Source organism: Lepisma saccharinum, chromosome 15 (genome assembly GCF_977018435.1).
Source record: "Lepisma saccharinum chromosome 15, izLepSacc3.1, whole genome shotgun sequence".
Taxonomy (NCBI): Eukaryota; Metazoa; Arthropoda; class Insecta; order Zygentoma; family Lepismatidae; genus Lepisma; species Lepisma saccharinum.
The window spans coordinates 80,292,571-80,305,483 of record NC_139243.1 but is presented as its reverse complement, the minus strand read 5'-3'; the positions used below and the strand labels follow the sequence as shown (position 1 = coordinate 80,305,483).

Here is a 12,913-nt window from a genome sequence, read left to right as displayed (position 1 = left end):
AGTATTTTTAAATTTTTCACTGCACTCTTACAAATGTTACAGTGATGGGTATCAATGACCATCTGAATCAAACTGTCCATCTAGTGAGTCACTTTCCCTCAGAATATTTGCTCTTATTCCCTTATGTCCACCTTATCAGGGACGGCGTTTCAGGCGGGCTAGGAGACTGAAGCCCCGCAAAACATCTCTGGTTCCCTTCTCCCCAAGATTATGATAGTAGGTTAGACGCATTTCGACCAAAAATTGGAAAAACTGGAACTTTTCTCACTCAATATTTTCCATTAAAAAACTTCCATTTGGGCAACCATAATTCACCAAACTTGCTACAAAAATTCAATCACTATTTTTAGGAATAGGTCTAAAATGTGCGAAAATATTTTTTTTATAAGTAGGAGGACGTTCAACACCTAACGAACCTTTAAGCTTCATTTTCATAGACGTGCGCACAGGGAGGCAAGGGTGGCCGACTGTCCCACCCCTAATCCTTTACTTAGAAATGCAATGTAATCTTATTGCAGTTATAATATTATACTCTAAAAGAATGTTACCTATTTTTAAGTCGATACATGTCCAAGCAACTACGGGAGAGGGGGTTGCTTGTATTACTTTGTATATAATCGAACTATTCCACTCCTTTTTGTAGGAAATTTCTTGTTATTAACACTCACTCATACTTTATTCGTTAGCTGTGAGTTGTGAGCTGTGTTGCTTAATGTGGCTGGCGAATAAATGGCTCATACTTGGAAATTAATAAATTATGTGTAGTTGTTTTGAATCTGAACCTGAGAGATTAATTTAAAGTCACATATAATTTAAACAGTGTGATATTTTTTTTAATAATGCAATACATATATAGCTTAATTGCAAGTAGTCCAACAAGGCATGGTATCTTCGAAAGCATCTTAAGAGATGCAGGATAGAAACTTATTCCTTTAAAGATCCTTTCTGTAACAAGATGGGCTTGCTGTGCGAATGCTATGACAGTCATAAATTCTTTCGGTAAATATTTGACATAGGAAATAGTCTCAAATACAAAAGTAACTGAAGTGAAGGCAATAGAAGAGGGCTGCTTTCGCAAATGAGAATAGCGGAAGCAAGGGTAGCATTGACCGTCTGAAATTTTCAGGTTTATTAAAATTTACAAGTCAATGGTACTTTTATTGACCTCTTCAGACCAGAGGAGCAATTTTTATGATTTCACAAATGTGACAGTTGTTTCACAAAATAAAAATAATCTTGGACGCTATTTTTATGGCCTAGAATACTTTTGAATCCTCCCCAAAAAAGTTAAGCGGCAAGTTCGATTGTGACCCCCTAAAGTTAGATTCCAAGTTACGCCCATGAACTTGGGTAGAGAAATTCCTCGTCAAACAAAAAAATAGATAATACGTGGCAAAATGATGTCTAAAAGTGGCGGCGATTGGTTTCCAAAACTGGGGGGGGGGGGGGGGGGGAGGACAAGGACAGTTTACTTTCCCTTGGTACATAAGGTTTAGCATAGTGCGAGAGAAAATGTGGCAAAATGTATGGGGGGTGCAACTGCCCCCCCACGCCCCCATAATCTCCGCCACTATTTAAATGTGAAAGAACATTTTTCTACTTTGCACAAATCATGGGTTACCTTCGTAATGGGATTGGTAACTAGAGGGTGAGTGCTGTATTTATTCCCTCAAATGTAACAGTTATTTAACAAAATAGTCCTGGATATTATTTTTGTGGGATGGAAAAACTTTTTGATTCTCGATTAGTGCAGTGGCGGCGATTAGGTTGGCATGGGGGTGCAGATGTCCCCCCCCCCCACACACACACACTTTTTGCCGCTTTTGCCCACGCGCATTATGCTAAACCGTATGTACGAAGATAAAGTAAATTGTTCTTGCCCCTGCCCCCTCAAGTTTTGGAACCCAATCGCCTCCACTGCATTTAACTGTTGATGAATATGCAACAATGCACATGCCTAGGCCAGGATATACGTGTATATATATATATTCTATATTCCGTGCCATTCCCAGAAACAAATTCTAGATCCGCCTACGTGTATGGCGACAACCTGTGTATTTATGTCTAACACAAACTAGTAGCAAAAAATTACAGCTAAATAAATTCCAATGGACGGAATTCCTTAAATTATTCTCCTTATTTTCTTAAATTCATATAAGGCTGTGTATTTTAAAAAATAAAACACGTTGTTTGTTAAAAACACTTAATGCACAATCTACATTTGTGAAAAAAATTCTAGCACCCCTTCTGGTGTGACTGGCAGAATTGATATCAGTTGCGGATAAACACTAATGTTTGTGAGAGACGATGTTTTGAAGGCTTCCGTCCAGTGGCTGTCACAAGGGGTCTGCAGATACCGCTGCGTGAAGGTGGGGGGGGGGGAGGTAAGCAAAGGGGCCCTCAGTCGGTTTCGTACCATAGTCATCAAGGAACATTTCTTCCACGTCCACAATATAACGAGCACACAACGTTCCCGTCTATGAAGTTAAAAGCAGCTTGCTAGAAAGCAGAAGGAAACATGACACTTCGCATTGTTTACGATTCCATTGTTTGAACTTTGGGGCAAGAATCAGGTGCTAATAATAATATTGTTTTGATGTCAGAAGGTGCGCGTGCAGCGCGAAATTATTGAATCAATGAAAATACCGCTCTTGCGCAACAACCATGGCTGATAAGAAATCTAAAAACAAGATCGACCAATGTAGGCAAGTTTGGTCACAACTCTAAATCCAATTCATGGAGAGAATCAAGATATAAATTTCACCTGGGCGAGTTGGAGTTTTAGCGCCCCTCTACTTTCCACTCTATTACTCATCCCCGTCTTTCTACTCAGCTCCTCCTACTTTCCGCCTTCCTTCAATAATAATAAAACATGACTGCATTATAAATTAACGGTTTTAATGACAAAAAAATAGCGATGTTTTTTGGCGTCGATGTTTTTGGCGTCGATGTTTTTGCCGACGATGTTTTTGGTGTCGATATGTTTGGCGTCAATGTTTATTCCGTCGATGTTTTTGGTGTCGATGTTTTCTTGCGTCGATGTTTTTGCCGTCGGTTTTTACCGTCGATGTTTTTGCCGTCGATGTTTTTGGCGTCGATGTTTTTGCCGTCGATGTTTTTGGCGTCAATGTTTTTGAAGTCGATGTTTTTGCCGTCGATGTTTTTGCCGTCGGTTTTTACCGTCGATGTTCTTGGTGTCGATGTTTTTGCCGTCGATGTTTTTGGTGTCGATGTTTTTGGCGTCGATGTTCTTGGCGTCGATTTTTTTGCGGTCGATGTTCTTGGCGTCGATGTTTTTGCCGTCGATGTTTTTGGCGTCGATGTTTTTGGCGTCGATGTTTTTGGCGTCGATGTTTTTGCCGTCGATGTTTTTGCCGTCGATGTTTTTGGCGTCGATGTTTTTGCCGTCGATGTTTTTGGTGTCGATGTTTTTGGCGTCGATGTTTTTGCCGTCGATGTTTTTGGCGTCGATGTTTTTGCCGTCGATGTTTTTGGCGTCGATGTTTTTGCCGTCGATGTTTTTGCCGTCGATGTTTTTGCCGTCGATGTTTTTGCCGTCGATGTTTTTGGTGTCGATGTTTTTGGCGTCGATGTTTTTGCCGTCGATGTTTTTGGCGTCGATGTTTTTGGCGTCGATGTTTTTGGCGTCGATGTTTTTGCCGTCGATGTTTTTGCCGTCGATGTTTTTGCCGTCGATGTTTTTGGCGTCGATGTTTTTGGCGTCGATGTTTTTGCCGTCGATGTTTTTGGCGTCGATGTTTTTGGCGTCGATGTTTTTGGCGTCGATGTTTTTGCCGTCGATGTTTTTGCCGTCGATGTTTTTGCCGTCGATGTTTTTGGTGTCGATGTTTTTGCCGTCGATGTTTTTGGCGTCGATGTTTTTGGCGTCGATGTTTTTGGCGTCGATGTTTTTGGCGTCGATGTTTTTGGTGTCGATGTTTTTGCCGTCGATGTTTTTGGTGTCGATGTTTTTGCCGTCGATGTTTTTGCCGTCGATGTTTTTGCCGTCGATGTTTTTGCCGTCGATGTTTTTGGCGTCGATGTTTTTGGCGTCGATGTTTTTGGCGTCGATGTTTTTGCCGTCGATGTTTTTGGCGTCGATGTTTTTGGCGTCGATGTTTTTGGCGTCGATGTTTTTGGCGTCGATGTTTTTGCCGTCGATGTTTTTGCCGTCGATGTTTTTACCGTCGATGTTTTTGGTGTCGATGTTTTTGCCGTCGATGTTTTTGCCGTCGATGTTTTTGGCGTCGATGTTTTTGGCGTCGATGTTTTTGCCGTCGGTTTTTGGCGTCGATGTTTTTGGCGTCGATGTTTTTGCCGTCGATGTTTTTGGCGTCAATGTTTTTGCCGTCGATGTTTTTGGCGTCAATGTTTTTGGCGTCAATGTTTTTGAAGTCGATGTTTTTGCCGTCGATGTTTTTGCCGTCGGTTTTTACCGTCGATGTTCTTGGTGTCGATGTTTTTGCCGTCGATGTTTTTGGTGTCGATGTTTTTGGCGTCGATGTTCTTGGCGTCGATTTTTTTGCGGTCGATGTTCTTGGCGTCGATGTTTTTGCCGTCGATGTTTTTGGCGTCGATGTTTTTGGCGTCGATGTTTTTGGCGTCGATGTTTTTGCCGTCGATGTTTTTGCCGTCGATGTTTTTACCGTCGATGTTTTTGGTGTCGATGTTTTTGCCGTCGATGTTTTTGCCGTCGATGTTTTTGGCGTCGATGTTTTTGGCGTCGATGTTTTTGCCGTCGGTTTTTGGCGTCGATGTTTTTGCCGTCGATGTTTTTGGCGTCGATGTTTTTGCCGTCGATGTTTTTGGCGTCAATGTTTTTGAAGTCGATGTTTTTGCCGTCGATGTTTTTGCCGTCGGTTTTTACCGTCGATGTTCTTGGTGTCGATGTTTTTGCCGTCGATGTTTTTGGTGTCGATGTTTTTGGCGTCGATGTTCTTGGCGTCGATTTTTTTGCGGTCGATGTTCTTGGCGTCGATGTTTTTGCCGTCGATGTTTTTGGCGTCGATGTTTTTGGCGTCGATGTTTTTGGCGTCGATGTTTTTGCCGTCGATGTTTTTGCCGTCGATGTTTTTACCGTCGATGTTTTTGGTGTCGATGTTTTTGCCGTCGATGTTTTTGCCGTCGATGTTTTTGGCGTCGATGTTTTTGGCGTCGATGTTTTTGCCGTCGGTTTTTGGCGTCGATGTTTTTGGCGTCGATGTTTTTGCCGTCGGTTTTTACCGTCGATGTTTTTGCCGTCGATGTTTTTGGCGTCGATGTTTTTGCCGTCGATGTTTTTGGCGTCAATGTTTTTGAAGTCGATGTTTTTGCCGTCGATGTTTTTGCCGTCGGTTTTTACCGTCGATGTTCTTGGTGTCGATGTTTTTGCCGTCGATGTTTTTGGTGTCGATGTTTTTGGCGTCGATGTTCTTGGCGTCGATGTTTTTGGCGTCGATGTTTTTGGCGTCGATGTTTTTGGCGTCGATGTTTTTGGCGTCGATGTTTTTGGCGTCGATGTTTTTGCCGTCGATGTTTTTGGCGTCGATGTTTTTGGCGTCGATGTTTTTGGCGTCGATGTTTTTGCCGTCGATGTTTTTGCCGTCGATGTTTTTACCGTCGATGTTTTTGGTGTCGATGTTTTTGCCGTCGATGTTTTTGCCGTCGATGTTTTTGGCGTCGATGTTTTTGGCGTCGATGTTTTTGCCGTCGGTTTTTGGCGTCGATGTTTTTGGCGTCGATGTTTTTGCCGTCGATGTTTTGTACTGTCGATGTTTTGTACTGTCGATGAAATGTAGGCGATGTTTTTGTTATCGATGTTTTTGCGTCGATGTTTTGACGTATAACCGTGCAAAATTGCCAAAGTGCTGATGCATCCAAAAATTTTAAATTCAATCAATCAATATAATGTTCCTAGTGTATTCATTGATTGAGTTGGTGTTTTAAGACCACTTTATGCACAGAAAGGCTAATTGGGACTGGACCTGCAGTTTAAAGTGGAGTCCGAACCACTATGTTCCTGCACTGGGAATCAAACCTGGGATCCTTTGATTACAAGGCGATGACCCTACCACTGCATCATCGGTGAGGCCCAATGTTCCTATCAGATAACATGAAATTGTGTATTAGTACACATAAGAATAAATGGCACTGCAATATTAACATTAGATCACATGGCGCCTCCCCGATGGGACAGTGGTAGCGCTGTTGCCTTGTAATCAAGGGGTCCCAGATTTGATACACAGTGGAGGCACGTAGTGGTTTGGGTCCCTCTTGAAACTGTAGGCCCAGTCCCGATTAGCCTTACTGTGCAAGAAGTGGACTTAAAACAACAATTCAATCAAATAGAGCACATAGAGAGATGAAATAATTCATACTTAAAATATGCACATATATGTTAATGACAAATGTTTGCAAACAATGTGACCATAACATATTTTCAGTTCGAAAGTAATACATTTTTAATGAATCCGAAGTACGAACTTGCAAAAACTTATAATCAATAACATTGCAACATTTGTTTATGAGCATATTTCCCTAAGGAGCCAACTTTTCTCAAAATTTTTCTCTATCTTCCCTGCAATTCCCAGTTTTTCCAATTGCTAGACATACAGCGTGTCCGGAATAGGACTGAAGGTTTTTAAAAGTGTCTGGTTTTAATATGGGCAGAGATAGGGGAAAAAAGAAAGCATACATTTTGAAGGAAAACTCAAAAAGTTTTGTTCAGCAGATTTTCATAGTTGTACGACTACCGGTGACAGCACTAGTATCGCTGAAATGAAAAATGGAGTCGGTACGCAAAAAGGCTCAATGCATGTGGTGGTTTGCAGAGACAAAAAGTGTCGTTCAAGTGCAACGAAACTTCCGACGTGTTTACCACAAGGATCCTCCATCACGCAACAGTATCCAGGCGTGGAAGGAATAATTTTTATCGACAGGGAGTGTAGTGAAACCTCACAGTGGTAGTAAATCGCGTGTGTCAGACGAACAGGTGGAGTCAATAAGAGTGTGTTTCACACGTAGCCCGATGAAGTCAATTCGCGCAGCGAGCAGGCAGCTGAGGTTTCCAAGGTCAACTGTGCATGATGTGGTACATAAACGATTACGTTTGCGCGCGTATAAGTTGCAATTGTTGCAAGAAATTAAGCCTCACGACAAGCCAAAAGATTAGAATTTTCCAATGAAATTCTACACAAGACTGATAATGACCATAATTTTCTAGCGAACATTGTTTTCTCAGATGAAGCAACTTCACTTGTCTGGCTGTGTTTACAGACACAATGTTAGGATATGGGGATCTGAGAATCGGCATGCGTATGTGGAACATTCCCGAGACAGTCCAAAATTTAATGTTTGGTGTGCTTTAACTCTTAATGAAGTTATAGGCCCCTTCTTTTTCATGGAGCAAACCATAACAGGAAATGTGTTTCTAGACATGCTTCAAAACTTTGCAGTTCCCCAATTACAACATTTGCAACCTCAAGTGATTTTCCAATTGGATGGTGCCCTGCCACATTGGAGCCTAGAAGTGAGGGAGTATCTTGATACGGAATTGCCGGAATGTTGGATAGGCTGTGATGGGCCAATTAGGTGGCCACCATGCTCCCCTGATGTAACCCCTCTGGACTTTTTCTTGTGGGGGTATGTGAAAGACACTGTGTATTCCAGTGAAAAGGTTTGTAACCTTGATGAACTGATAACCCATATTCGGAATGCGATTGCTTCGGTCACACCTCAGATGTTACAGAATACGTGGAGCGAGATTGAATTCAGGCTGGATATTCTCCGAGTCACAAATGGAGCTCACTTGGAGTTATACTGAGTTACAATGACTTGTAAGTAATACCAATAAAACTTTTTGAGTTATCATTCAAAATGCATGTTTTCTTTCTTCCCTATCTCTAACCATATTTCAAAAACACACTTTTAAAAACCGTCATTTCCATTCTGGACACCGTATTTCTATAATGCAAATTATGTGATGCTCAAAATGTAGGATACTTTCAATTTTTTCTCAAATTCCTCCTGAAATTTCCATGGGAAGGTGGCAATGGCCCCTTTGCCCCCTCCAGACATTGTTGGCACCTGGATTATAGCTTGCAATTTGTTATTGCTATGTTTTACCATCTGACACCATACAATTTTTTTTTTGTTTTAGCAAAGTTAGTCAAAAGGGATTGATATACATACCCCTCATCAAAAACCCCTGGGCTAAGTTTGTCAGATTTGCTATAAACAAAAAATAGGGCATACTATTACAATATGAAAGACACAAAAATTTCCTGGACACCAGACATAAGACCAAAATGTAAGGCATGTCAACAAAATGAGAATGTTTGGTATTCCTGCCCTGTACATGTCAAAATATCACTTTCTACAATGTCCCAGTAACTTCATGATGTCAAACGAGGTAATATTTATCACAATGTGGACAGTCACATGCAGTGGCGTGCCAAGGATTTTCAAAATCGGGGTATTACGTGCACTTTTTTAGTACTCAGTCATCATTTTGCCATCATTTTATACATTTGATATTTCATATTTTTTTAGTAATATGGGTCAAACTGAACACGTCACTGGTCACATGATACATTGGTTTCTGCTGTGTCAGTGTAATTGCATCTTAATTCTTATGTACTCATTAATAATAATAATAATAAACAAATTGTTAATGAAGCTAACCTCTGTTTGAGCATTCAAATTTGAAACTCTGGATATTCCAACGGAGAAATCCAAGTCAACTGGTGTTCCTGGAAAAGAAAGATTGCTGTATTGAAAAGAATATGGCTTCATAGTTTCAGGATAACAGGGGTTTATCCAGATCCAGTACTTTTAGTTTTGGCCAGGGAGACTTAAGACGAGTGTGTGGAGAAATCACTGTGAAATGCTTTAACTACTGAGGCTTGGCTGGGTCGAGGCCAGGGGAGCTGTTTTTGAATTTTCCTCTCCTTTTGAAAAACCGCTACGATATTCCAAAATCTGAAAATTACGCATGCTTAGAATTCCTCCTAGAACTATCACATGAATCTTCATGTGGTTAGCTTTCACTGTTGTCTAGATATTATCAATAGTTTAATAGACTTATGTAGTCACAAAACTATTGAGAATATCTAGGCAATAGTGAAAGCAAATGACACGAAGATTCACATGATTGTTCTGGAAGGAATCCTGAGCACATGTAATTTTTCAAATTTTGGTATGTCATAGGTTTTTCAATAGGAGAGGAAAATTTAAAAAGCAACTGCCCTGGTGTCAGCCAAAGGTCCAACCAAGCGTTAAAAGCTCATCTAGTACCCTAAATCAAACACATTATTTTCTCTTGTGACAACATTTCAGACTTCTCATAGTGATGGTGCCTTCCAATTTTAGTCTGGGAAATGCTCGAACTTTGTCACAATTAAAAATAAAAATAAAATACTCAATCAAGAATCGTATTATGCATTTTTATTACTTTCCTGGGGAGGCACATTGTACAGCAGTTTTCATCCTGCTTTAACCAATATGTGCAGGACTGTAGTTCCAGTCCCAATCAGCCTATCTGAGTATTAACTAAACTTAAAGCAAACTTATGACAAGGGAAGAATTATGATGAATTGTAACTGAATATATAGTGTGCAATGTAAAATAGTTGATAATAGAATAACATAACACAGTTCAAACTGTTAGAGAGGGTCTGACAAGACCTACGCAAAGCATCTCTAATCTCTATCATAATTACAATTTCAGTTGTATTTGCTCTACACTAGTAAGAGGAGCTACTTTCTGGCAAACCCCACCCTTCCAACTTTGTTGCACAAAGTTGAGCTGTTGTAACATTAATTTTTGGAGGAAGCAGATGAAGGGATTAGTTGCTCATTCGCATGTTTCTTACTATTGACCAAAGATCAGCCAATTATTTTATTATTATTTAGAGCTCTGGTAGCTCAGTCATTAGAGCATGTGACTACCATGCGAGAGACCCAGCTTCGATCCCTGGTGGGGAGAACCGGAAACTCTTAGGGGCAAAGGTAGCCAGGGGCATGGTGTTGATCACATCAGCCCCACCTTCGGCCGTGATGAAGAAAGTGTGGGGCCTTAACTTCTTATACGCCTTCATGATGTGGTGCAATGCACAGGGGAACACTTTCTTTTACTTTACGTATGTAACAATACATAATTATGTATATTAATATGCATTCATATCAACTGTTGACTCCCCTGACTGACAAACGACTCTCCAGAACTCATATGCTGAGACTCTAGACGAGGCCAAGACTTGCTATCAAAACTTAGATGAGAAACTAATGACTAAATCCAGACAAGGCCGAGTACAGAAAATACTATGAAGAAAAGTCTTGATTGATTGATTGATTGATTTGCTTTATTTTACTTCGCTTTTGTGCCACTATTGGCTAATTTGCGAAGATGAGGATGGGTGATGACATGATGAAATTGATGAATGGATATTTACAAACATCCATGCCCAGGTTGGGATTCGATTCTGGAAACCCTGGCATCATAGTGCGATGCGCTAACCACTCTGCCACGGGGGCCCATTAAGAAAAGTTGTTTGACCTAATGATCACCATACATATATGCATTGATTACATACATTTTGTGACTTGAGACAAGACCAAGAATAAGACAGACCTCCTGACACACACGAGATGGGACAAGACTGCCATATCCGAGTTCAATACCATTTCTAACTGAGTCTAAAACAGTGCTAATGACCAACTCTTAAAAAATAAATCTGTTCTCAACTCACAAACTTCCACTTTTTCTTACCAATATCCACAACAGGCGGGATGTTCTTGTTGTATTCCGTGCCAAACCAAAATTTCCTTACTTCGGAACTAGCCTGTGCTATCACATGCAGCATCAACAACAGCTCCTGCCTCATTTTCCTGAAACGAGAAACATTTTATTTATTACTAATGGAAAATTTAGTCTTGGAAAAGTTACCTTTTTAAAGTACTATTACTTCATTTAAAATGAAATACAAAGTTACTTATTTCACAAAAGTGAATTAGCATGTTTTCTGAAAGGTAAAACTTCCATGAAAGCACTGAAACCAATGTTACATAATAAGAAACAATAAATTCTTTATTTCCGTTGACCCATGTCCATTGTTGTGGAAAACGTCATACAATACAGGATTACAATGTTAAAATTGTAATTAGGGATACGGCATGCAACCCCGTAGCTAGTTATTGTGGTGCCCTAGGCAGGATTGTGTTTTGCCCCACACCCTACCCCATACTACCAAGACCTGACATTTTATGTAGGTCCTTCGATATTTTCTTCTTATGCCATGGTGATATTTACATCTTACAAATTTTGAAATGACGAAACAGAGGGAAAAAACTCTATAAGAAAACATATAGGCTACATTTAAAGATTCATAGTTTCCATTTCTGATTAAAAATGGTTTAGCATATTTAAGAATATTTCAGTTATACTTACGTCTTAGTGTCTGAAGAGCATCTTTAAAGACGTAAGCAGTGTGCTACCAGAATACACCTCTGCCAAATGTAAAGTTCTCCATTGCATACTCTGACTTTGTGGCCTAAAAAAAAGAAATTCTTTGATTGTTGCCATAGGCTTCAGCCCCCTAGCCTACTCATTGCTATGGGCCTGAGGGCAGGTGTCCCATGCTGCTCCCACTAAATCCGCCAAATGGTTACATTACATGATCAAAGCACAACGATTACTCTTTTCAGCTCTATTAGTCAGTGCACTAGTATGAAATGGTGCTTGGTTTGGTGGATAATGTTGTTGTTATTGATTATCATTGACTCACACTGCCATTAATGCATGCACTCAGAAACAAAGATAGGGAGAGGGAAAAAGTTCAATGCACTCAGCCCCAAACACATTATGTGTGTCTCTCATGTATAAATGCTTTGCTCTCTTGATAATAACAAAAACTGGGTAATGTTTTTGTATTACACACTTTTGCGATTCAGATAAGGAAGCAAATCACTTCTCTTTGAACAATGAACTTAAAACTTTATCATCTGGAGTAAAAGTAGCCAAAAGTGGTTGGCTGAACCGTACTGAAAATGGTGGGCCAAATGTAAGAACATACCGTTGGGCAACGGTAATTCTGGCCGTGGTTCTAAGGTTGGCCCAATGCATGGTTTTTGCATTAGGCCAACATACTGGAAACTAAAGTATAGTTCTGCCATGTGAGGCTAAATATAAACTATAGTACAAATTATTTGTGTAAAATAAAAAAAAATACACAGCACTTTTTCAGTCACATGGTATCATTGTTTTCAAGGCACCATACCTTCAAGTGGTAGCGCAAAAACCTTCTAGAGTTAACTTAGTTTTCCACCTTTCATGAAGTTTAGTCTACACATAACATTGCTTAACCACCTTCACAATAATACCTGTAAGAATGTTCTTGTTCTACTACAGCAAGAGAGACAAACAATAAGCAATTCCCCAAAATGGGGAATAACTGCAAGTTAAAAATAGTTTCTAATTTCATTAAAATTATATTACACATATTTCCAATATGTGCTGTGACTGAAATATTCGAATAGAAACACTGTTATATGTCACTTATTTTACACTCTAGAATTTTCAGCATTCTCCTTAAAGTTGTCTTAGCATTAAAAAGTTGTTTAGAAAACTGATTTTGACTCGTTTCCATGGTTGGGCAAATGTTGGCCCAATGTAAGACCAACGTCAATTTGCCAACCAACGTAAAGCCAACCTTTCCCACGTTAAAACTGACATTGGCCTAAATGTGGTGGTTCTTATTTACACAACAACATAATGAGATTGCACAAAGAAATAACATCATTTACAAATCAATAAACAAGGAAGTGACGTGTCATAACTTGTCACCAGAAGACCATGGATTACACATTCACAGTCTGGGCAAATGAAAGGTCCATCATCCTTAGTGACTCCCACACACTCTACATGAACACAAGAGTAA

At 40.0% G+C, this 12,913-nt stretch overlaps 1 protein-coding gene across 1 annotated transcript in view; it reads right to left on the bottom strand.

Annotated features, from left to right (window-relative positions):
• The window catches only part of LOC145999356 (glycine receptor subunit alpha-2-like), a 57,504-nt gene extending 45,405 nt beyond the window's left edge, over positions 1–12,099 (bottom strand). Inside the window, exons 1-3 of the mRNA XM_083136296.1 lie at positions 12,050–12,099; positions 10,747–10,865; positions 8,662–8,729 (exon numbers count right to left, since the gene is read on the bottom strand). Coding sequence (XP_082992422.1) covers positions 8,662–8,729; positions 10,747–10,865; positions 12,050–12,099 — 237 coding nt within the window. The remainder of the gene's footprint in view (positions 1–8,661; positions 8,730–10,746; positions 10,866–12,049) is intronic.
• Between the last annotated feature and the right edge of the window lie 814 nt (positions 12,100–12,913).